We start from the raw sequence: 26,627 nt of genomic DNA on the forward strand, positions 1-26,627 counted from the left end.
ATGACACACCTGTGAGGTGGGATGGATTATCTCAGCAAAGGAGAAGTGCTCACTATCACAGATTTAGACTGGTTTGTGAACAATATTTGAAACCAAAAGTGTTGCGTTTATATTTTTGTTGAGTGTAATTCAGGAAATTATCTCCAGACATTGATGGGTTTGAGAGACAAAGTGAAATAGGGTAGATTGGGAAAAAGTAGGCAATAACTCTCAAACATTTCTTCATATGCAAAACTACGCCTTTAACTATATTTGCCAAAGCCTACTGCTAGCAAAAGAAAAGATGGCCGAAGACATATAAGATCTGAGTTGATCTCTTAACCTCTTGCTTGAGTTCAGAGGGCAATGACCTTCACCTACTTTTCATAGGTCTTATCAGAGAGGGTTCCAACATCAGCGAGTGCACAAATACCAGGACCTAGACTCTAAAGTGCCAAGTTGATGGGGTTACTAGTGCTACAGTTTAGATCTCTTGTTTGAGTGTTTAATTGATTTACATATACAGGTTATCATTTTGCTGTTGTTTTGTTAGTACTTAATTTCATACGGCTCAGAAGCCACAACAACTAAAAAAAGTTGAGGTTTTCAAACACTTTGGTACATTCGTTGATTTTAAAGTGTACCTACTTGAGAATTTACTATCCTGCTTTCACAACCTTCGTTTTATTGCCACTCTGCTAATAGTGAGTGTACATATGAAATGAGGCAATGGCACACAATATTATAAATTGTAAAGTTTAATATTTATTTCTCATCACAAATAAAAAGAACCATGCTGACTCATCACAGAAAGAAAAAGTAAAAGAAGAACTCAGTCCTTGTATTTTCACCGACCTTGCTGTCGGAGTGTTGTTTCTTTTCAGACTGTATAATAGTACTCCATGAAGATTGAAATTCCTTTAAAAAAATTTCCAGCCTATGCCCATACTGTGAAACCCCCACCACCTCCCACAATCTGAACCCACCTCCACACAGCTCCTTTGTCCCTCACCGAACATTGATCACAGCATTATTTGTGTCGGTAAGTCTGACAACGCTCAGTCCCCAGAAGTCTTAATGACCTGGAACAGTGTGACATTGTAGAGCACCTGGTGTCCATTATTCCAGGTGTACAGGACCCTCTCCCTGGGGTTATAGTCCATCATGGAGATGTGAGAATACTGATTGTGGAAGGGGATGTCTGTGTACTCATAGGTAGATGTGTTGGTGTAATAGGCAAAGTAGATCTTGGCGCCAGCTTGGTGGGAGTTGGTGACATACAGAGTGCCACAGATCATGAAGGACTCTCCTGCGCTGCGCTTGGGGAAGCCTGTATCCCACGTCTGCAAGACCTCCAGACTCTGGGGCTCTAAGCGGCTGATGACGATGTTCCCAGCATTGGGGATGGTGGTGTAAACGGCCCAGAGTCCATTCTCATCTGCCATCAGGTCGATGTCAGAGGAGCCACCCCAGGAGTACGGAAAAGTGTTATTATAGCCGGCCCCACTTAGGCTGCGCTGCACCAGTACACTTCGGGAACGGAAGTGGTACTTGATGATGATGTTGCTCTGGTACTTGTTATAGTACAGTGAGCCGTTGTACACCACGTGGCCAGTGCCTGCCCAGGGTTGAGGCAGCAAGTGCTGCACAAAATTTTGACCTTTCATGAAGTCACTCATAGTGCGGTATTCCAGAACACGCCGTCCTTTGAAGTAGCCATCCATAGACCACACCTGAGATGACAATAATGAACAAAGGTTATAGGCTGCACAAGTGCGGAAAGAAGTGTTTCTTTACAGCCATTAGCAATACACTGAGCGACATAAGCACGTGTGAATGTGGGCAATCTTTTGCTAACTATTGATTTTTCCTACATGTGGGATTGAAGATGTTGCCCATGCCTTGCAGTCCACCACTGCTTGAGTTCACTGCCCTTTCCAGTACACATATACAGAAAATCAATGCATTTAGCAGCTCGATCTATTTCCTCAAGCACTCTCAGTGGATTGGCCCACTGACATGGCCCCTCTCTGGCTGCATTTCCCAATCTCATTTCCTCAATGCTTCCGCCGAGACATGGTTCAGCTCTTAATTGATTTACTTAAACTGCTGTTACCTAAGATATTTATGTTGTCCTTAACAAATCAAGTAGAGCTAGGTGATAATATGGCTTACATTCTTCCTCTTTTCTAGGTATAGAATAAACAGTTTTTTTCAACAAGATATCCTTCTTGAGGTAGAGGTAGGATATAAAAGGAGATGGTGGTCTGAAATATAGAGAGACAGAATACTTTACATTAAGAATTAAGTCATTTGTGCGGAGCCAATTTGAAGCTTTCACACAATGATTGTCTGTCTTGAGCAGGGATGGTGACCAAGTGGTTAATGTGCTTGGTTTCAGTGCGGAAGGTTCCTGGTTCAAACTCCACCCCTCACATTTCTCCGTGTAATGTAGAGCTGTGTCAAGAAGGGTATCCGGTGTAAAACTTTTGCCAGTTCAACATGCAGATCCACCTCGGACCTGCTGTGGCAACCCAGAGTGTAAACAAGGGAGCAGCTGAAGGGACTTAAATATATCTTTGTCTTCTAGTCAGCAATTTTTGTTGACTAAAATATTAAGCTAATTTGGAAGTGCCAAAAAATACAGTTCCTCGAATGACTGAGACTGGCTCCAAAAATGAATCATTCCATAGACCTCCATGTTAAACTGTTCCACTTTACAGGGACATAAACATGTTTACAGAATAGTTCAAAAACTGAGGTTGGTATCTGTAACTAGTTTCCCCCTCCATGATGACTGCACAGAGGTGAATTTTTTTTAAGCATATTTGAGGTGTGGTCAATTTGATTGACGGGTACCATCCAGCAGCTAACAGGCTGCTAACAGCTGCCTGCTAACAGGCTGGAAGCTCCTTTCTAAGCACTTTAATGTAAATGTGATATGATACGATAAGAAATTTGTGCTGCAGTGTTTTTGGTGAGTAGAATTTTAGTATTTTTTAATTTGTATGTTAGCACCAGTTAGCAGCTATCAACTGCTAGGTAACATTAGGAACACTGATAGTTGTTTGTCTTTTCGGCTGCTCCCGGGTTGTTCAGGGTCACCACAGCAGATATACTAGTACATCTCTACATCGGGATTTAGGACACGTTTGACACCAGATGCCCTTTCTGACATGTATGGACTTAAGCTGCGTTCACACTGGGCGCGACGCGAGCGACTGCAGCCACAGGTTGCCATGTAATCCCTATGTAAGGACGCGTTTTGGCGCCAAACCGCGCAGCGCGACGCGATGGATGCGAGTGAAGCTATGCGAGTGAAGCGATTTTGAGTGTTTTGCGCGTTTGTGGCATGATATTGCGTCGCGTCACGTCGCGTTGCCCTCCTCCCCAAGTTCAAAAATCTGAACTTTTTCATCTCGTCGCGCCGCGATGACCAATCAGGGACTGAATATGTAGTGACGTGGAGATGTCTGGAGTTTGACTGAAGATGTGAACATGTCCTGTATCTGGTAGCAGCCTGTGAGCAGGACTTATGTCCGTCGCCTGGCGACCCACGCGGATTTGTAGCATCTGATCGCGCCCGGTGTGAACGCAGCAATTAGAAATGAACCCAGTTTAAGACTTGTTGGCTAGCTAGGTAACTTCAAGATTGGTGAAAGTGCTTGGGCTTCAGGTCACTGGTTTTACTGATATGCCACCTCTTTACCCAGGAGATAGAAGGTGACCAGTTCTGCTAATTATGATGGATGGTGAAGATGGCGACATCCAAAGTCAACCCAATAGATCTTCAGACTGTGGTCAGTCACAGGACCTTTTTTCAGAATATGCTGATCATGACTGGTGAAGGTGTTAATGCAGTGTGGGTGATATGGGTTTGATTAGCCGAGAGTCCAATGTGATGTCCACAAGCTGATTAAACTCAAGCCACATAAAAATGTGCTCTCTTCTGTTGGCAATATTTATGGATTTGGGTGTGATTTAAGGAGCTAAAGTCCTCTTTATTCACACCTTCTGTGTTTATCAGTTTCTATTCTTCCAGCAGCACGGTGGCTTAGTGGTTAGCACCGTTGCCTCACAGCAAGAAGGTCATGGGATCAAGTCCCACCTGTAGCCTTTCTGTGTAGAGTTTGCATGTTCTCCCCATGTTTGCGTGGGTTCTCTGCAGGTGCTCTGGCTTCCTCCCACATCCAAAGACACGCAGGTTAGGTGGATTGGAAACTAAATTGCCCGTAGGCATGTGTGGGGATGTGAATGTTTGTTTTTTTGTCTGTGTGGCCCTTTGACAGACTGGCGTCCTGTCCAGGGTGTATCCCCCCTCATGCCCTATGCCTGCTGGGATACGCTCCAGCCCCTCGTGACCCTTAATTGGAGTAAGCAGTTGAAGATGAGTGAATGAGTTTCCATTCTTCCCTTTCTCACAGCTCCATCCCATCCTAACATACGTCCTGCCATTCCCCTTGTTTTGCTTTCTCGTTGTAGCGTTCCCACATCTGTCCATATAAATCCAAATGTCTTCTCTCATCAGCTGTAGCTATTCCTATATCATCTGTGTCAAGAGCATCTTGATACACTGCTGGTAATTATCTAGGTGATTTAGAAAACCTCATCCCAAACAACTCATTCTTCAGTGATGAAGTGATTAATCAGCAGGAGTAGCATTGACAGGAGGAGACGGGGGAGGAAAAGGGATCCTATCCATCAGTGACTCATCTCTCCATCCCTGTCTCAAGAGCTAACAAGGACTCTGATTCAGGCAAAGGAGTCAATCAATCACTTAGCATCATAGTTTGCTGCAGTCAAGATTGCTGGTTGATTTGTTAAATGGGCGGAGCTATAAAGTAAGTGGCCGTTTGTCAAAGTGGAACAGACAAACTCACTCTGTTGTCCGAGCTGGGGATCATGGTATCTGTCATCCAGGAGCCAAACCTTGACCCCGATGCACGCACCGTAATGGGATTGCTGACACCAGTGAGCTTCCCACAGCCTGGTGATCAAAGAAGAAAAAAAATGGATATTTGGAGATAATACAACCCCTGGCAAAAATTATGGAATCACCGGCCTCGGAGGATGTTCATTCAGTTGTTTAATTTTGTAGGAAAAAAAACAGATCACAGACATGACACAAAACTAAAGTCATTTCAAATGGCAACTTTCTGGCTTTAAGAAACACTATAAGAAATCAGGAAAACAAATTGTGGCAGTCAGTAATGGTTACTTTTTTAGACCAACCAGAGGGAAAAAAATATGGAATCACTCAATTCTGAGGAAAAAAATTATGGAATCATGAAAAACAAAAGAACGCTCCAACACATCACTAGTATTTTGTTGCACCACCTCTGGCTTTTATAACAGCTTGCAGTCTCTGAGGCATGGACTTAATGAGTGACAAACAGTACTCTTCATCAATCTGGCTCCAACTTTCTCTGATTGCTGTTGCCAGATCAGCTTTGCAGGTTGGAGCCTTGTCATGGACCATTTTCTTCAACTTCCACCAAAGATTTTCAATTGGATTAAGATCCGGACTATTTGCAGGCCATGACATTGAAACCTATGTGTCTTTTTGCAAGGAATGTTTTCACAGTTATTGCTCTATGGCAAGATGCATTATCATCTTGAAAAATGATTTCATCATCCCCAAACATCCTTTCAATTGATGGGATAAGAAAAGTGTCCAAAGTATCAACGTAAACTTGTGCATTTATTGATGATGTAATGACAGCCATCTCCCCAGTGCCTTTACCTGATATGCAGCCCCATATCATCAATGACTGTGGAAATTTACATGTTCTCTTCAGGCAGTCATCTTTATAAATCTCATTGGAACGGCACCAAACAAAAGTTCCAGCATCATCACCTTGCCCAATGCAGATTCGAGATTCATCACTGAATATGACTTTCATCCAGTCATCCACAGTCCACGATTGCTTTTCCTTAGCCCATTGTAACATTGTTTTTTTCTGTTTAGGTTTTAATGATGGCTTTCGTTTAGCTTTTCTGTATGTAAATCCCATTTCCTTTAGGCGGTTTCTTACAGTTCGGTCACAGACGTTGACTCCAGTTTCCTCCCATTCATTCCTCATTTGTTTTGTTGTGCATTTTCAATTTTTGAGACATATTGCTTTAAGTTTTCTGTCTTGACGCTTTGATGTCTTCCTTGGTCTACCAGTATGTTTGCCTTTAACAACCTTCCCATGTTGTTTGTATTTGGTTCAGAGTTTAGACACAGCTGACTGTGAACAACCAACATCTTTTGCAACATTGCGTGATGATTTACCCTCTTTTAAGAGTTTGATAATCCTCTCCTTTGTTTCAAGTGACATCTCTCGTGTTGGAGCCATGATTCATGTCAGTCCACTTGGTGCAACAGCTCTCCAATGTGTGATCACTCCTTTTTAGATGTAGACTAATGAGCAGATCTGATTTGATGCAGGTGTTAGTTTTGGGGATGAAAATTTACAGGGTGATTCCATAATTTATTCCTCAGAATTGAGTGATTCCATATTTTTTTCCCTCTGCTTGGTCTAAAAAAGTAACCGTTACTGACTGCCACAATTATTTTTCCTGATTTCTTATAATGTTTCTTAAAGCCAGAAAGTTGCCATTTGAAATGACTTTAGTTTTGTGTCATGTCTGTGATCTGCTTTTTTCTACAAAATTAAACAACTGAATGAACATCCTCCGAGGCCGGTGATTCCATAATTTTTGCCAGGGGTTGTATTAGCATGTCGTTTACACACTAGTGGAGTAACACAACACGGTTCAGCGCACATATAAACTGCAGATTTATTGCAAACCTTAAATAATAATGTGAAATACAGATTTGTTACAGTGATTTGTTTTTAAAGTAATGATTAACCGTTGATGCAGAGTTACTATGAAATAAAAGCAACTGTGCTGAACGGAATGTGTTTAAAGCAGCCAACCTCTGACGCTTTGCACTCAGCTCAATGCAGGCCGATGCAGGCTCGACACACTGAAGTTCAAATGCAAAAAGAACCACATCCAGAATATCAAGGGTTAAGAAGGAGTGTGAGCAAAAAATAGAAAAAAAAATAGATTTTTCCTGATTTATGTTGAGTGGTGTACTGGCTTGGGAGGACTTGGCATGGTCAGGACGCTGTAATTAGATGAAGCATGGTGAGCTGTGCCTGACACTTCAGCAAATCATGAGAATGCTTTCTATTTTCTTTGAAAATATTATTTCAACATTAGACACCTTGTTTTCATTCTGGGCTGTTGGCAGATGTTCCTTGTTTTCATTTTAGGACTTTTTTTCTGATCTGAAAAGTGATCAGATTCATGACAAAATCCATAATCCAATCCAAATTGTGGGTTTTGTGATCCATTGCACCCTTAGTACACACACATTAGATGTACACAACCAGGTGTTATCTACTTGGAGTTCCACTAGGGATAGTTTTATGATTTTCTTTTGTGATATTTCTATTTGAAGACATCTTCTACAAAAAATGAAAAATGATACGCATATGTAGAAAAGAAAAAATAACCTGGAAAGTATTGTCCTGCCAAAACTAAAATTTTGGCGATGGTATTCAATTTATTTGTATAGCAGAAAGTGACAGCAAAGCTGCATCAAAATGCTTCACATGAATAAGGTCTAACCTTACCAACCCGTTTGATAAACCATTAGTGATGTATGTCATTGCTGGTTACTGGTGACAGAATTTGAGCCTTGCAGGTGAGAAATGTAGGGTTGGGTTTTAATAGCAAAATATGGTATTTTCAATTGGATTGTATTAACCCAGTGTTACCCGTTCATGTGAGAGTATATTTCAGTTCTTTTTTTGACCTACAACATACTGAGTGGCTGTGTCCCCACTTATTCGGCTGAGTTACTGAAGCCTTGTGTGCCAGCCTGTGCCCAGTGATTGCAGTAACAGTAGAGCCTTCTCATATTGTGCACAAACTTAGTGGAACAGTTTACCTGTTGAAATGTTTACAGCCAGACTCATGGATTAGTTTTTCTCTATGGTATATAATCTCTGAGGATAGTGATTAATGGGTTTTGTGTTATCATTTGTAATTTTATAGTCTTATTTATCTTTAAATTTTTTTTACAAACAATTTGTATTATAAATGTGCCTTTCTATGTTGTGTGTTGCTTTATGGTTTTAAGCCTTTAACAGATCTAAATTTGTATGGGACTTTGAATGATCTGAAAACACTTCAGGAATAATGTTATTATTATTATTATTATTATTATTACTAGTTAATAGATTTGTGCTGAACCCTAGCCTGATGTCTGTCACAATATAGACATATGGTACTTGGCTAGAGGGAAGGTTTAAGCTTTCTGGCCAAAATTCAATGTTTTGTTAAGTCTTCATATTTTGTAAGTCTTCCATACATACAGTATCCATGTACTGTACTGTATTTATACAGCAACATTTATTGAGTTTTGCCTCTGTAGTGAGCCCGAAAACAAAATGATCAAGATGTGCTTATATCCTGCATCTAAAAAGTATTCACAGCCCTTTACTTTTTCCACATTCTATGTTACAGCCTTATTCCAAAATGAAAGAAAACATTTTTTCCTCAAAATTCTACACACAATACCCCATAATGATAATGTGAAAAAAAAAAATATATATATATATATATTAGATTTTTGCAATTTTATTCAAAATAAACTCAGCTCAGGTGCATCCTGTTACCTGAGATAAATTCAGTTGAATCAACATGATTTGAAAAGGCACGCACCTGTCTACATATAAGGTCCCACAGTTGACAGTGCAGGTCAGAGCACAAACCAAGTATGAAGTCAAAGGAATTGTCTGTGAACCTCCGAGACAGTATTGTCTCAAGGCACAAATCTGGGGAAGGGTACAGAAACATTCTGCTGCGTTGAAGGTCCCCATGAGCACAGTGGCCTCCATCGTCCATAAATGAAAGGGGTTCACATCCATTAGGACTCTTCCTAGAGCTGGCCACCTGTCTAAACTGAGTGATCAGTGGAGAAGGGCCTTAGTCAGGGAGGTGACCAAGAACCCGATGGTCACTCTGTCAGACCTCCAGCACTCTTCTGTGGAGAGAGAACCTTCCAGAAGGACAACCATCTGTGCAGCAATCCACCAATCAGGCCTGTATGATAGAGTGGCCAGATGGAAGCTGCTCCTTAGTAAAAGGCACATGGCAGCCCAACTGGAGTTTGCTAAAAGACACCTGAAGGACTCTGACCATAAAAAACAAAATTCTCTGGTCTGATGAGGCAAAGATTGAACTCTTTGGCGTGAATGCCAGGTGTCATGTTTGGAGAAAACAGCCCAGAGAAAAAGCACACAGCCAAGATATCAAAGGAGTGGCTTCAGGACAACTCTGTGAATGTCCTTGAGTGGTCCAGCCAGAGCCCAGACCTGAATCTGATTGAACATCTTTGGAGAGATCTGAAAATGGCTGTGCACTGATGCTCCACAACCAACCTGATGGATCTTGAGAGGTGCTGCAAAGAGGAATGGACAAAACTGCCCAAAGATAGGTGCACCAAGCTTGTGGCATCATATTCAAGGAGATTTGAGGCTGTAATTGCTGCCAAAGGTGCATCAACAAAGTATTGAGCAAAGGGTGTGAATAGTTATATACATCTGATTTCTTTCTTTTTATTTTTAATAAATCTGCAAAATAAAAAAATAAAAAACTTTTATCATGTTGTCATTATGGGGTGTTATGAGTAGAATTTCGAGGGGGGGAAAAATGAATGTACTACATTCTGAAATAAGGCTGTACCATAACAAAATGTGGACAAAGTGAAGCGCTCTGAATACTTTCTGGATGCACTGTAGGGTAGACTTTATCAGATGACAAACTGTTCCACAACTTCCTGACCTCTTCCTCACCCTTGAAACAAACAGCAGGCAAGTGCTGTGAGGCCACAGGGTTTATGCCGACACACACTGCTCAGTAAGTTTAGCAAACTATGGAGGAAAACAACAACTCAATAATTTATGTGTTAACTGCAGAATCTTAACATACGCCCTCATATGGACAGGGAGCCCATGAAGAGAGGGCAGCACTGGGGTGATAGTTTTCTTTATCCTTGCCAGTACTAGACAAACCAGAAACTAAAATCTTAGTTATAATTGTAGAAGATACAAAAGCATGAATCAATGCCATAGACAGAATCTGTCTAATCATTGTGATGTTAGATGAAAAAGGAAGGCGCGTTTGCCAATTTCCTTCAAACTTGCTGTGTCTGTGTAGGTTGATTCCAGAGCTTCCATTACAGGGTTTGTTTTGGCAAAGATCAAGGTCAGGTCAAGCAAATGACTTCCTGTTCTCTGCCATCAGAAGTGTATCTGTATGCATTGAAAGTGTTGAACTTGTAGAGACACTCACTTATCTCAACAGCAACATTCATGTCTCTGGGTTCTCAGTCTTTGAGATCGAGATGTCTGGGAAGACTTTGTGGAGTCATGAAGTTGCTGGACATTAGTATTTGTCAATGCCAACAGGAGAATGAATGTTCAAGTCTTTACGGTCCTGGTACTAAATGTCTTAGGCAGGTATCTCACTGGGCTGCGACAGCCTGCGAACGCCATCTGCGAGAAAACTCATGCAGTTCAGCGCACGTTTCACAGCTGTTCACTGTCCCCTTGCCTCAGTCACGGGTGGCGCTCACACATCGCTTGATTTATTTATTTATTTTTTGAACAAACCAAAAAAAGCGCCGCAATGAACTCCCCTGGCTGGACTGTCAGGCAGGCACTTTGTACCCCTCACCACATCGTCTCTGCCACTCAGGACATGTGAGACAACTTGTGAGGGGTTGACACACACTTTCCCACTCCAGCAGCCTCCAGCCACCCCGCTCTGCAGCTGGCCAGGACCCACTTGATGTGCACGTGCGTAGGCAAGCTGGATACAGACAAGCTGCACAGACCGGATTTATTGTGTTTATTTATTTTTCTGAGGAAAGAAGTGGAAATTAAGTTTAATGCTCCTGGTCGGCACACATCCACCGTGCACGCACGCTGGACTGGGTGCACAAATTGCACAAACTGATTCAGCGTTTTTTTATTTTTTTGTATTTATTTTAGGTGCACACTTGCCGTGCATGCATGGGAACTGACTGGACATGTCCCGTCTGGACACAAACGAGTTGCACGGACCACATTCACGGTGTTTAACTCTACTTATTTATTTTTCAGATGTGGATTTAAGTTTTAGGTGGATTTTAGTTTAATGTGCAGGTTGGACACATCCTGTCTGGACATGGATGACCTGCACGAACTGAATTTGTTTATTTATTCTGAGGACAGAAGTGGATTTAAGTTTAAAGATCCTGGTTGGCGCATACCTGCTGTGCACACCATGCTGGACAGATGATGTTGGCACTCTGACTTCATTCTTTCATCCATTCTGCCATCCTGAGGACTGTGTGCGCTAATGTGTGGTTATCTCAGCTGTGGCACTGGCGCTGAACATCCATGAGAGTGCCACACGAGAAAGTTATCCCCTTTTTGCTTGTTTTTGCACGATGTTGCGTCTCCACCTGCTCTCCACCAGTTGTGCATCAGCGAGGTACTAGCCTTACTGTACGGTTGTGAGACTTGGAAGCTAGCCAGTGGCCTAAGGCAAAGATGGGTAGTCTTTGGTACTTGGTATCTATGATGGATTCTTAAGTACCGCTGGAATGACTTTGTCAAATGAGCAGTTACACAGATAGACTCAGATGAGAAGCATCATCTACAATGTGAGGGAGCATCAGCTTTGACATGTGGCACTTTTCTCTGTGCATGATCCAGCAGGCAGGTGACTGAGTGTTGAGGACCCCAGTGGCTGGAGAAGGCCAAGATGTCGCCCACAGATTAATAGTTATTTTAAAGATTTGGGGATGGACTCCTTGTCTCCTTGTGTGGTTGCCATCCAAGACCCAAGGCGGTTTGGTGATTTTGTGGATGAGCGAAGCATGTTACCAGGGTATGCTCTCAGATGTCTTGACTGTTTGTTTCCCGACTCCTCCCAGGTCCTTTGGCTGGTTTCTATCAAACTTGAAATACGGATGATAGTCAACTCCAGAGTTTGTTTGTGCACCGGTCAGTCTTTCGAGTGAAAGGTCAAAATATTGATTTTTCACACCGATATCCACCCAGTTTTGCACACATACATGTGTAAGTGAGTTCTGCATTTTCCCAGGCAAATAGCAATCATTCAATCATTGGGGTCAAGATCACTGGTGTCAATTTTATTTTTTTTTACTTTGAATTGCACCAAATCTGGCTCACATACTGGGTTCGTCAATTGCTGAACAACGTCAAACTTTGCAAATATCAATAATTGGGGTCACGTCTGCCTGTGTATTTGCTGGCTTACTCCTCCCAGGTCCTTTTGCTGATTTCTACCCAACTTGGTGGTATGTCAACGAAGGTTTGCCTTGGAACTACCGTTAAAAAATTCCTTTCGGCACAGGTCAAGGAATTAAATTTTCAACCAGGCTTGGAGCAAATGTGGTCAGTTGCGGTCATCGTCACCCAAATATCAGCTTTCTGTGGCTGTTGTTGTTTTCATGCTCAGATGTACTATTGTCTAGTCTCACTAGTATGTAAATAAAAAGACAGACTGGTCAAAAATCACTCAAGGATTTTAAACTGATACAGTAGTGTTCAGAATAATAGTAGTGCTATGTGACTAAAAAGATTAATCCAGGTTTTGAGTATATTTCTTAATGTTACATGGGAAACTAGGTACCAGTAGATTCAGTAGAGTCTCACAAATCCAACAAGACCAAGCATTCATGATATGCACACTCTTAAGGCTATTAAATTGGGCTATTAGTAAAAAAAAAAAGGAGAAAATGGGGTGTTCACAATAACAGTAGTGTGGCATTCAGTCAGTGAGTTCATCAATTTTATGGAACAAACAGGTGTGAATCAGGTGTCCCCTATTTAAGGATGAAGCCAGCACCTGTTGAACATGCTTTTCTCTTTGAAAGCCTGAGGAAAATGGGACGTTCAAGACATTGTTCAGAAGTACAGCGTAGTTTGATTAAAAGTTGATTGGAGAGGGGAAAACTTAGAGGGATGCAAAAAATTATAGGCTGTTCATCTACAATGATCTCCAGTGCTGTAAAATGGACAAAAAACAGACTCATGGAAGAAAATGGAAAACAACCATCAAAATGGATAGAAGAATAACCAGAATGGCAAAGGCTCATCCATTGATCAGCTCCAGGATGATCAAAGACAGTCTGGAGTTACCTGTAAGTGCTGTGACAGTTAGAAGACGCCTGTGTGAAGCTAATTTATTTGCAAGAATCCCCCACAAAGTCCCTCTGTTAAATAAAAGACATGTGCAGAAGAGGTTACAATTTGCCAAAGAACACATCAACTGGCCTAAAGAGAAATAGAGGAATATTTTGTGGACTGATGAGAGTAAAATTGTTCTTTTTGGGTCCAAGGGCCGCAGACAGTTTGTGAGACAACCCCCAAACTCTGAATTCAAGCCACAGTTCACAGTGAAGACAGTGAAGCATGGTGGTGCAAGCATCATGATATGGGCATGTTTCTCCTACTATGGTGTTGGGCCTATATATCGCATACCAGGTATCATGGATCAGTTTGGATATGTCAAAATACTTGAAGAGGTCATGTTGCCTTATGCTGAAGAGGACATGCCCTTGAAATGGGTGTTTCAACAAGACAATGACCCCAAGCACACTAGTAAACAAGCAAAATCTTGGTTCCAAACCAACAAAATTAATGCCTCGCAGATGTGAAGAAATCATGAAAAACTGTGGTTATACAACTAAATACTAGTTTAGTGATTCACAGGATTGCTAAAAAAAGCAGTTTGAACATAATAGTTTTGAGTTTGTCGCGTCAACAGCAGATGCTACTATCATTGTGAACACCCCCTTTTCTACTTTTTTTTTTTACTAATAGTCCAAATTCATAGGCTTAAGAGTGTGCATATCATGAATGCTTGGTCTTGTTGGATTTGTGAGAATCTACTGAATCTACTGGTACCTTGTTTCCCATGTAACAATAAGAAATATATTCAAAACCTGGATTAATCTTTTTAGTCACATAGCACTACTATTATTCTGAACACTACTGTACCAAGTAAAAATGTGATATGATCAAAATAGTGCCTCCATCTGGTAGAACCAATGAACATCATCTCATAATCAACCAATTTATTATTATTAATTACTTCCTCTGTCAGGACCATTTGTATTATACAGATCCTCTTCATCGTCAATAAAGATACCACAAAGTGCACTCTTTTTCTCTGATAATATCAATTTTCACATATTTCATATGGGCTTTAGTTAAAAAAAATGTCAACAAAAACAACAGTAATTATTAATTTAGACTTTGTAGCCCAGTTTTTGACTACACACACATACCAAGTTTCTGCATGCACGAGTGGAGCCTGGTCTCCAGCAGTAGCACTCTCTGTCGGAGTTCCTCGTAATCGTATGCCCCCATCTCTTCTTGGATGGCCATCAGCACCAGCGACAGATTCCGTACCTCCTCTCGGAGACGTAAGATCATCTTGGCGTCGGCCTTATACTGTTCCAGCACTGGCAGCAGGGGGAGCAGTTGGCTCACCTTGTCTTTCAACTCCTAAAAGAATTATTGTAGAGAAACTGTTTTTTTTTTTTGTTTTGTTTTTTTTAAAAGCATTTGCATGAAGATAATATCCTGCCAAAATGTAGCAAATGGGCTACACATGTACAAATGTCTGACGATTCCCCAAGAAACATGTCTTGGTTTGCAAATACAAAGGACCATCAACAAAAAACATAATTATTTTGTTATCCATATACAAAATTTACATCGGAAATCAAGCTATCTAAATGAAACAGAGTGAGTGAGGAAGAGGCGAGTTTGTGGTTGTTCGAAGGGTAAGACGACAAGTATGTCGCTTAAAGTACATGACCATAGGCTTTTATTGTAAATGGATTCATAACGAGGCCTGCAAAATGCATTTGTTCATTTTTTTTTTTTTTTTTTTTGGAATCACAAACTGTACTGTTTGGTGGTGAACTGCAGGGAATTTTTACATTTTTTTTTTTTTTTTTTTGGTGATGTTTCTCCAGAATCTTGCCTCTATATAATGGCGGCTAAAAATGTTGAAAACTGCCAATAAGCCAGTCTATCAAGTTTACTACTTTACTCTGTACAGGTTTTCTGATAAGAGAAACTTGACCTTTCGAATTGTTGCTTGTATGAAATAACCAACACTTGGGCAGACACTATTAACTTGAATTCCTTCAACTCTTTCTATGTATCACCTGGTGCACATTTATTTTGTCCTGAAACAGGGACTCTTGTTTAGACAATTGCATGGATCCGTTCCACAAAGTATGTGAAGGAGGAAAATTCCCGAAGTGTAATTAGACCATATCAGAATTCTGATACTGTGCTAAATTTCTTCTTTGGCTTGTTTTGGCATTCATAAACCATATCAACATAATAATTATTCTTAGCTTTACGCTTCAGGTAATTAACCCTGTTTCTAAAGTCTATGAACTGGTTATAGTCAACTGGATTGTTGCTATGGTGAAATTCACACAATAATTTGTCATGTTTCATAATTAGGTCATGCATTTATTTCACCAGTCATCCATGATTCAGACCTTTGCTTCACCCTCATACTACGATGAAATAAAATAAAATAAAATAAAATGTTCAGTGTAGCTTCAAATAAGCTTTTGAACCGAGGCCATGCATCAATAACACGAGTTGTATACAACAGACCAATCCACCTCTGATAAGGCCTGTATCAGCCTCTCTTTACTATACTGCTTCAAACTCCTCATTCGAACGGTATTATGTTTATTGAACATGGGTCGCTTTATTTTACAAGTGCAAAACATCATCATATGGTTACTAACACCAACATTCAAAACACCATATTGAGAAATATTGTCACAATCTGACACCATAATCAGATCGATGATAGAAGCACTAGTTTTGGTAACATGAGTTGGAGAGTTAATGATCTGCGACAATCCAAAGAGGTCACAAAAATTACCTAAAGACCGTCTTAGGTGATTTATATTTACAGACATGGGTTTAGAAACATCTGTATTAAAGTCACCAAGAAGAACCGTTTCACAAGCAGTGGATATGTTACCATTATTGCGAGAGTCCTCAAGTGAGCCATAAAAGTCAGTCTGCTTGGGAGGTCTATAACACACCCCAACTAAGATAGGACGAGGATGAGAAGGAGGCAACAATATATCCACCCACACTGTTTCCAGATTATCTGAGTGAAGGTCAGCGCGAGGTTTCTACTTGAGATCACTGCGGATGTACGCGCAGACCCCACTGCCATGCCCATCTCTATCATTGCGGACAATGGTGAACCCGGAAAGTTCCACTTCAGTATCGGTGACAGAGCTGTCCAAACAGGTTTCGGATATGCCAATGATTGCTGCCTTGGTTTTATCCGCAAGCAGTACAAGATTGGAGATCTTCGAAACAAGACTTCTGCAATTCAGATGCAAGATGTGGATTCCTTTGTGCTTAAAGCACAAGACATCATTGACATGGTTATCACACCCAGAGATGTCGAAGTCCTGGAGGAGCTAATTACGGTTTGCAGCAGCTTATGAAAGGTAGAGAAATTCACAACATTCAAAATACATGGCTGCAATTTGACAAAAAATGTGATGTTTGTAGCAAGATTGCATCAACCTCCCTGTGGAACCCAGAAGGAAGATTTTATTTTTATTTTTTGGTGGGGGGGGGGCTTATTTAACCCTCTGGAGTCCATGGTATAATTAGCCGTTTTTCAGCACAACCTCACCTGTGTGACTTTACACTTTCTCATTCATTCTGACCTACTGTATTAACACAGTGAATCTAAAATCACACAAAAACATAAAATCCTAGTAGAAAAAAAGCTTGTTTTTTTTACTGTGAAGACCACAAACTTGTTTAATGAACCATTTTTATACCTTAAAATGTAAATATAAATTGTAAATTAAAAAAAAAATATGTACAAATGTAGCAAAAAAAACAAAGTTAAATACAACAATTTACATAAATGCATAAAATGCTTCAGGTTTTTTTTGTACAATTATTTCCAAAACAGTCAGATATCACAATAAGATTTGGAATGTAAATATAAATTGTACATTTCAAAAACATATAGTGTAGGAAATGCTAATGCTAAACTATTTACAAAACAATCAGATGTCAAAATAAGATGCAACACACATTTGTGCCACTCAAAAAACAATTCCTGTCCAACACAACACAGAGGGGCACAGGCCTGACACTTCCACGGTGTGTCACTCCTCTTGTTTTCCACCTGAAGGCACCATTGGCACCTCAGTCTGCCTTTTGTTGCTTTTTGGCGAGGATCTGTGCCTGTCACAATTGGCACAGGAACATGGTTCTGGCAACTGTTCTGTGGGACACCTGTTTTGTCTTTGCCACACAGTTGACAGACCAGCTCCACCATAAAGTCCTTGTGTGTCATGGGCTGTACTTGCTTGACACTGCTGATCTCACAATGCAAGATGAATGCATTTGTGGTTGCATTGTCAAGGAAGTGCAGCAACACTGTCCTGTACCAGCGTGCAGTTTTCTGATGGGTGGAGTAGTACTGGATGAGCTGGTCAGATAGGTCAACTCCACCCATGTTTTTATTAAAAGCCAATACTGGGGTAGGACAGGGAATGTCTTTCACCATCCAGTGTCCATCCTTCTCATCCTTCACCCTTCTCCACATTGTCTCACCCGAAAATGGATTATGGATGGTGGAGCACACAGATACCTCCCATATGTCCATCCACTTCAGAAACACCAGAGACCCCTATCTTAACCATCTTATAGATCCTCTTTCAGATTTTTTTTTTGTGAGAGCATTTGCCCTCCCTCTGGGGCATCCTCGTCTGTTCCCCCTGTATGTGCCACATGCGCCAAACTTCATGTTAACCAGGTCCATGAACAGTTTGGGACTTATGTAAAAATTGTCCATGTAAATGTGGTACCCAGTACCAAGTGAGGGTGGCTGGATCAGGTTCATGACCACATCGTATGACAGCCCGTGCTCACTTGTGGTCACAGTCTTGCCAGTGTAAATGGTGAAACTGAGTGTGTAGCCATTACTTGAAACAGGCAAAACAAAAACGTTTCATGCCCCATTTTGTTGGTTTGTCCTTCAAATATTGCGTCATTCCAGTTTTTGCCTTTGTCACCACCATCCTTTCATCCGCTTCCAGCTCCCTCCTCAGGTGGTAATAAGCCTGGCAGGCACTGAGGATGTCATCATAAAGAGGCCCGACTCGAAACAGTTTGTCACAACCTGCCGTTCCCTTTTCGCTATCATTTTCTGCATCCTCATCAGGATCACTTAGGTGGCTGTTCCAGAATATCAATCTAAATCTGTCTCTGGACATTACCTTTGCTGGAAAAGGCACAGACAAAATGTTATTTTGTTTCCAGTAGTCCTGGAGACTTGGCAGTGACACCAACGACATGTATATGAGAAGTCCAAAAAATTGGTACACATCTTCCATTTCAATGTCTGTCCAATTGTATTGTTTCTATAATTGCTGGCTATAATTGCAGCAATTTTATTGGTGTTGGTGCAAATTGTTCTAATTGTGTCAGCTGCAAAAAACAAAAGAAAAAGGCGTTTTGGACTTTGGATGGAAAGTGTATCAACCTGGACTCCTGGTGTTCTCCGAGGCTGAAATCTACCTACTGCTGTGTCCTCCTCCGTGTTCCAGCACTCAGCGCTGGGGCGTGTCTCTGCTGCGCTTCCCAACGGAGATCTGGATCTGGAAACAGAAGCGTGCACTCCGACCCTCTGTTCAACTCTCCGTGCGTACGTTGGTGGATCTGCCTGCTTTGGTTGCTCCTCCAGAACAAAAGAGGGATCATCTCTTTCAGCACCAGAATCTTTACTGTCTGTTTCAGACTCTGATGATGCGCTGTGCGCTCAGTCTTCCTTCAGTTCAAAAAATAACTGAAGCGCTTTCCACATTCATAAGACGCCTAATTTTTACAAAAAAAAAACAAAAAACCCAAACAACAACAAAACACTAACCACACACGCTTTCCACCAGTAATAAAGAGAAAGCGACCACACAATCAGACCCACGTGGCGTGGGTGGGCTGTGATCAAACACGTAGGGTTAGTGACTTCTGATTAATGGAAAATTCATGAGCCAGCCAACCAATGAGGAAGCAGTCATATTTCTTCCCACTGCTGTTGCTGCTGCATTAGAGAAGGAAATGATCCTTTTGGCTGCATGTGTGTACATAAATGCGCACTGAAGAATGACAATAATATTCATGAAAACGCATGGCGTAAAAAATACTCATAAGTCAAGTTATACTAGGCCTATTAACAACATTTTTAAAAAGTGCTATAAAGGTTGAAGTCTCCATGTTCAACACACATTTAATGGGAGCCTCAGAGTGCAGCAGATTGAGTGTTACATCCGCTTAATTAGGTCATGTGACTTTTTACGTGAGAGCGTGTCATTCGACTCCAGAGGGTTAATAATAGGTGATGCTGCAGGCTGTTATCTGCTGGGACTTTTTATGACAAGGGCATATCTAGCTTCAGGTCATGGGAGTGGGGGTTTAAGGTGGGAGATTGACTATTCTGACACCACGCCCTTCTTGGGGGGCTGAGGGGGAACTAGAAACTTTTAAAAACCTACAGCCTTTTTTCCTGCATTCTAAAGCACCAGTCACATGGCACTAATGAAGGACAACGAAACCCAAACAAAACAAGAAAAGAGAACTTTTGTTGACCTTCGGAGGCATCGTTTAACCTTCGTCCATCTTCATTCCTGCAGCTGCCACTTTGTCAGAATTTTTAAACTGTTGAAAAATTTGAAGGACAACCTAAATTCATCCGTATTTCATTTTGCTTTCATTCTTGATGGTTTCTTATCATTTGCTTAGTTTTCATGACGTTAGCGTTTCATTTGACTCTCGTCCAACTTTGTTCAACCTCCCAAGTCCAACGTATTGAACGAAGGTGGACGATATCTGAACAAATCGGCGAGCTGAACGAAATATCCTTGTATTGCTAATGAATCTTCCATGTTTGGGATGAAAAAGCAACATTTTCATACAGAAACAATAGCAGTAAGAATGTTTTGGGAGCGTGATGGGAAACATGCACGATCTACCGTCGTCTACCTTTTCTCTATGATTTTTGACATTTTACAACCCCTGGCAATAATTATGGAATCACCGTCCTCAGAGAATGTTCATTCAGTTGTTTAATTTTGTAGAAAAAAAGCAGATCACAGACATGACACAAAACTAAAGTCATTTCAAATGGCAACTTTCTGGCTTTAAGAAACAGTATAAGAAATCAGGAAAAAAAAAATTGTGGCAGTCAGTAACGGTTACTTTTTTAGACCAAGCAGAGGGAAAAAAAAATATGGACTCACTCAATTCTGAGGAATAAATTATGGAATCACCCTGTAAATTTTCATCCCTAAAACTAACACCTGCATCAAATCAGATGTGCTCGTTAGTCTGCATCTAAAAAGGAGTGATCACACCTTGGAGAGCTGTTGCACCAAGTGGACTGACATGAATCATGGCTCCAACACGAGAGATGTCAATTGAAACAAAGGAGAGGATTATCAAACTCTTAAAAGAGGGTAAATCATCACGCAATATTGCAAAAGATGTTGGTTGTTCACAGTCAGCTGTGTCTAAACTCTGGACCAAATACAATCAACATGGGAAGGTTGTTAAAGGCAAACATACTGGTAGACCAAAGAAGACATCATATTTTTTTTTTTCCCTCTGCTTGGTCTAAAAAAGTAACCATTACTGACTACCACAATTTTTTTTCCTGATTTCTTATAGTGTTTCTTAAAGCCAGACAGTTGCCATTTGAAATGACTTTAGTTTTGTGTCATATCTGTGATCTGCTTTTTTTCTACAAAATTAAACAACTGAATGAACATCCACCGAGGCCGGTGATTCCATAATTTTTGCCAGGGGTTGTATCCTTTTGTCAAGTTTTCCTCATGTGACTGGTGCATAAGGCAATCTGGGAAGCTGAGGCTCTATTCATTATTTTTAATGCACACTTTGTATTGTAAGCACTGGAAATATAATTTTGAATACAGCACCTTTCATTAATTTGCATTTTTTTAATGTAAGACCTTTCCCATATTTTATCACACCTTCAGTCAACGGCCTGGGGGCGGGGCATATTTGGCACTGTATGGGATTGCCATCTTGGAAGCTCTGGATTAAGGATGACAATATTAGCAGGTGACAAGTTGTAAAATTTGCAAATTGCTTGACTGTGATGAATATAAAAGAACCGAACTTGAGGCTACATGTAAAGGTTGATCCCATTTATGTTGCTGCTGCTTGTCTGTTGCAACACTTTACTTTCATTGCAGCCAAAGGCATTTCAGAGCAGCTTTGTTTTGGGTGAATAAATCTTCACCCACAGTCAGCGCATCATACTGCTGGGTATAGAAGTTGTGCCGTGACTCACTGTGCATTTAGAAGTGAAAAAAGAACAAAGGCTCCATAGGTAGGAGTGCAGGAAGCAGCGGGAGAACCGGGCCGCCTGCTTCGAAAGCAGAAAGCTCAAGAGAGAAATAGGTGTATCAATAAAATGCGGCCACCGCAGGAGGGGCTGTTTCCTCCTTGTTAAGGTTTATCGTAAATCTGGTGATGGAGCAGCTCTCAGCCCCATGGCGCTGCATCATAAATCTCATTTTCCCCTTTTCAAGCCACAAAAATTTGGTGTCGTTAATCTCCCACATTCTGCCATTGGCAACTTTGAGCTCCATGCATTCATCAGCCAACCTGCTCTGGTCAAATCCTGCTTTTTAAAGACTTTCTCTTTATTGGATTGCGGATTTGCATTCAGATAAGTCACGGAATATAACGCTCGCCATTTGGTGCGATTTAGTCACCTCGGGCTTTGCTGATGAATTGGCTAATTTCATAAACATCTTCATTACCGCCACTGGAATGAGTTTCATAAAATACACTGAAAGCAAAACAGCCATTCGCGCTCACCGCCTGCCGAGGCAGCCTCCGCTCAGTAATGCATGGTTAGCATTTATCAAAGTATCTTTTAATCAAACTATTTTATGGACCATCTAAAATCTGTGAAAGTGTGAGAAATATGGAGAAAGCCTGGGTGAGGCAGCATGCTGACAAGAAGACAAAAAACCCTCACTGATAATGGCAACAGAGACTTAGCTGGTGCAGAGATAAAGCTGAGATAAATGTGAATACATACGTCTGTTATCTGAGAGGACCAGTGTTGCCACAGTTACTTTGAAAAAGTAACTTAGTTACTTTACTGATTACTCAATTGTAAAAGTAACTTAGTTACTTTACTGATTACTCAATTGTAAAAGTAACTAAGTTAGATTACTAGTTACTTTTTTAGTTACTTTTCCCAGCTGCCGACAACAACCCTCTGCCACCTCAACATGACATTGATACCTGTTTTGCCAAAACTCACTTTATAGTCACCCTTTCTTGACTTCAATGAAAATAAATACTTGTTTTATAAAAAGTAAAATAAAGACCTCTTTCTTGACCTCATATTTAACTGTTGACAGCACTGTAACAGTAAAACTTGCAATTTCGAGCCTACATTGTTTATAAAGGTAACTATTAAATTCTAACATTTTTCTAACATTTAAATTCTCTCTAAACATTTTACTTGTCGAAATTATTATTATTTTAAGCAATATTAGTTGTAGTAAAAAACGGCTTCAAAATTGCACCTTTAATCTAGGGGTGTTGTGGGGGAGGGGGCACATCCTTGCCCCACGCCCCCATCCCATCTGGATTCGCCCCTGCTTTGGCGTTTGAGCACAAAGAATGGATAACATTTATTTATGCAGAAAACAGGACCAGATTTACAGGTAAGAAAGTTTTATTGCGTTTTCACATCATGTGGTCCTCAGAAAGAGAGTTTAGGTGCATTTGAGTGGAAAATAGTGTTAGTTGTTGACGCGTCGCGGAGGATCAGCTGTTTTTAACGACCAGATACGGAGCGGCTCAGCTCAGAATTCTAAATAAAGGAGGAAAAAAAGTATAAAAATGTCTTTGTAAAGCTCAGTGCAGGTGTGCTGATCACCGCACTTTAAGAAGTGAGGACGAGTCGAGCAGCTGCAAAAAACCGCGGATTAAAAGCTCACAGCTCGCTTAAAGTGGGCAGTTCAGTCGAACCCCGACCTCCTGCCCACAGACCAAGTTTAATGCTGTTATCGACCCAGAATGAAAAATAATAGTAACGCACAGTGACATGAAGAAGTAACTTTAATCTGATTACTGATTTGGAAAGATTAACGCGTTAGATTACTCGTTACTAAAAAAAGTGGTCAGATTAGAGTAACGCGTTACTAAGTAACGCGTGTAACGCGTTACGCGTTACGCGTTACTAAGTAACGCGTAACGCGTTACCGGCATCACTGGAGAGGAGACATCAGAATGTTAAGTGTATGAGCTGAAAGAAGGTTGGATCCAGAGGGGTGAGAAAAGAACTACTAGGAAAAACACTATTTTCCAGGGCCTGTATCCATGAAGCAGCCTAAGGCTAAAAATAGCTCCTAGTGATGTTATTCTAAGAAAAATATTAGAATTCCTTGAATTTTTAGACATTTCTCAGAATTTTCCCTTGGTAAGATGAAAGTTGTCCGCAAAGCACCTTAGGCCTTAAGAGAGCTCCTAAGGTGCCAAAGAATAGTGAGGAGGACCTTTAAGAAGCTTAAGAGTGTCTTAAGCAGACAAGCTGGTGGAAAAGACACAGAGGAAGGAGAGACACTTGTTATATGTAGAATGACAGTGAGTCAGTAACACGCTACCAGCTTTATCTATGTAATTATTTTATGTTAATTTACTTAATACTTACTTAATAAATTGTTTAGGTGGTTATCATATTTACATATTAATATTGTCGTTAGTATTATTATTATTATTATTAGTAGTAGTAGTATTTCATTTTATTTTATTATTACTTCCATTTTGTTATTTGATTTTTAAATGGACCACAATGGAAATAAGTGTTTTCACTTTCTTGTGTCATGCATATAATTTTAACGTATTTACAATTATATTATGTACTTACATTGAACTTATTAATAAACTCACACACCCATGCGTACTTTTATTATGTAGATAATCAGCATGTGAATGAGATATGTTCAGACATCTTCAAGCTGTGTAACAATTCATTTTGTGGTGAACTGCATGGAATAATTTTGTCTTTTTGGCACTCTGTCGCTAGGAGGCGCTCTTATTTTTCAGATAAAACAACACAAACAATGAAGGGACGGCATCAAACACCATACACGTTTCACTTATGGTGACAACATGGTGACACTTACTTCACTAAACCAATTGAACTACAAAAACACAACAAATCAATAACACTAACAGTACTGTTAAACTAACATGAACCACAATAACAACATTTAAAACCCCAAAACCCAGAACTCCTATAATGCACTGCAGCACAACAATTTACAGGTTTAGTGACCGGCCCGGCAATCGCTCCAATTTCATTTTGTTGAATATCATCATCATGACATTAAATTATTTTCATGATTATGCACTTTCTTAATGCAGTTCAGGTTATATGATCGGTTGATTTTACTGCTCATTCATATGTAGGAGAGAAGAGCGCATTTATTTTTTTTAATTTCCCCTTCCCTTTCTGTGGCAACCAATCACAGCTCTTACAGGACCATGCAATGGGGTCATCCCCACCTCATCACTAAGATAGGAGTTTCTGTCAAGTCCTTGCCTAGAGTTGCTCTCACACACCTCTTGGGTCTCTCTGAGGCTGGGAGCCCTTGCCAGGATATTTTAGGCTAAGTTAGGAGATCTTTGAGAGGGCGTTGAGATGCACCGAACATACGGGCCCAGGACTACAACACCACAAACCTTCCTTGGACCAGAAGATTAGTAATTCAGGACAATGTGAATTTTCTCCCTGTGTGTGAAGTCTCTCTGTGCACGACTCAGTAAGTCAGAGGTAGTTTTGGGATTGGATTTGTTACTGTGTTTATATGGCAATCTACGGAGAATGTTATTGTCTGTGAAAAGAGATTGCAATGCATCCGTCAGCACCCACTGGTACATTCACAATTACAGACACACATGCACATATCACTGTTAATGGAAGTGACAATCAACCAATTACCTGAAAGCCCTTTGGACTGAGACTGCGGGGATTTTCAGAGGCCACCCTCAGCTTCCCATCCACCACCTTCATCAGGCTCTCCGTGTTCCTCACGTACTGCAGATCTCTGTACGTCCGCAGGTCCAGCACCTCCATTGACTGACTAATGTTCTGAACCTGTCTCACACACACACACGCGCGCGTGCAATGTTGGAATTTCATTCCAGATACAGTCGCCAACAATTCAGTAACTAATCAGAAAGGCACTTGATAGAGTGCATATCAGTGCCTGTACTTCACAGTCTAATTTAAACTGGAGATCTGTGATTAATCTCACAAAATGACATATCAATGGTAGTAAATCATTTGTGATGAAATACCTGATTGTACAAAGTCATTAACCTCTATATTGAAGAACCCAACAGATGTGTTTTTATCTAATTGACAAATATGATGTTTAAAAACAGTCCAATAATTTCCTCCTGAAAATGTCGAACTGGAATTATTTTTACTTCATGTACATCTATCTATAAAGCTTCACTGAAATCTATAACCCAAGTGCTGCTCTAATAAAAACTGTATCACGAAGTGACACATTTGTTATTGTTTGTGATATCTGGTTCTGTGTGACCTTGACATTTCTGTCCTGTCCAAAACTGAAATACTTTGTCTTTGACTAACACACAACCCTTCCACCATGTTTAATCCACATGGGCTCCAAACTGTCATTGATGACCTTGAATTTAACTGTACGTGCTCAGTGGTCATGTGGCAGATAGAAAGGTGATCTATGACTTTACAGTTCATTAGGATAGCCATTTCAAATATCCCCTTTATGCATGCACTGGACTATTTTTTTTAACTTGGACTGTGACCTTCTAAAAAATCAAATCATGTTGTCCTTGGCTGGCCCTCAATCATTCCATCACGTTTGACGAAAGCTGACAACTTCATTGAGATGGAATAAACCTGAATTTTGCATTGGGATTAATATTGTTCCCTGCAATAAGCAGGGCAAACACAGGCATAATGGAGTCAGTCAATGTCAGTGAATCAGTGGGTGAGTCAGTGGGTCCACAAAGATTCCATCAATAACTCCATAATAAGCACAGCATGTTTACCTTTGAAATTTTGATTTGTGATAGATGCGGGTGAGAACTATCAAACTTCTTAATTTGGACCATGATGGCATCTTTTAGCAATTATTTTATTTGGAATGAAGGATGGCACAGTGGGACATGTCTTTGTAATTTCAGACAGGCACATGTAAAGTTGACTTTTGGATTGCATGTGAATGACAGAAACGCGATAAAACATGGATTTCCAAGTGAATTTTAATATTGTTGGCCAAAATAAAACTTTTGAGGAATGGAAAGAGGAGGAGAGCAGACAAGAAGAACAGCAAAAGCAACGGCGTAAAGATTTAACATCGGACAAACTGAACATATGAATATATATACGAGGTCTGTTAGAAAACTATCCGACCTTTTTATTTTTTGCAAAAACTATATGGATTTGAA

At 40.6% G+C, this 26,627-nt stretch overlaps 1 protein-coding gene across 2 annotated transcripts in view; it reads right to left on the reverse strand.

The window, feature by feature from the left end:
- Nucleotides 1–964: 964 nt before the first annotated feature.
- olfm2a (olfactomedin 2a) overlaps nt 965–26,627 on the reverse strand; it is a 190,047-nt gene continuing 164,384 nt past the window's right edge. For both annotated transcript variants that reach the window (XM_034190002.1, XM_034190001.1), the window contains exons 3-6: nt 25,129–25,284; nt 14,348–14,567; nt 4,860–4,966; nt 965–1,712 (exon numbers count right to left, since the gene is read on the reverse strand). In XM_034190002.1, the coding sequence (XP_034045893.1) occupies nt 1,038–1,712; nt 4,860–4,966; nt 14,348–14,567; nt 25,129–25,284 (1,158 nt within the window). In that variant the 3' untranslated portion in view covers nt 965–1,037. The remainder of the gene's footprint in view (nt 1,713–4,859; nt 4,967–14,347; nt 14,568–25,128; nt 25,285–26,627) is intronic.

Source organism: Thalassophryne amazonica, chromosome 16 (assembly GCF_902500255.1).
Source record: "Thalassophryne amazonica chromosome 16, fThaAma1.1, whole genome shotgun sequence".
Taxonomy (NCBI): Eukaryota; Metazoa; Chordata; class Actinopteri; order Batrachoidiformes; family Batrachoididae; genus Thalassophryne; species Thalassophryne amazonica.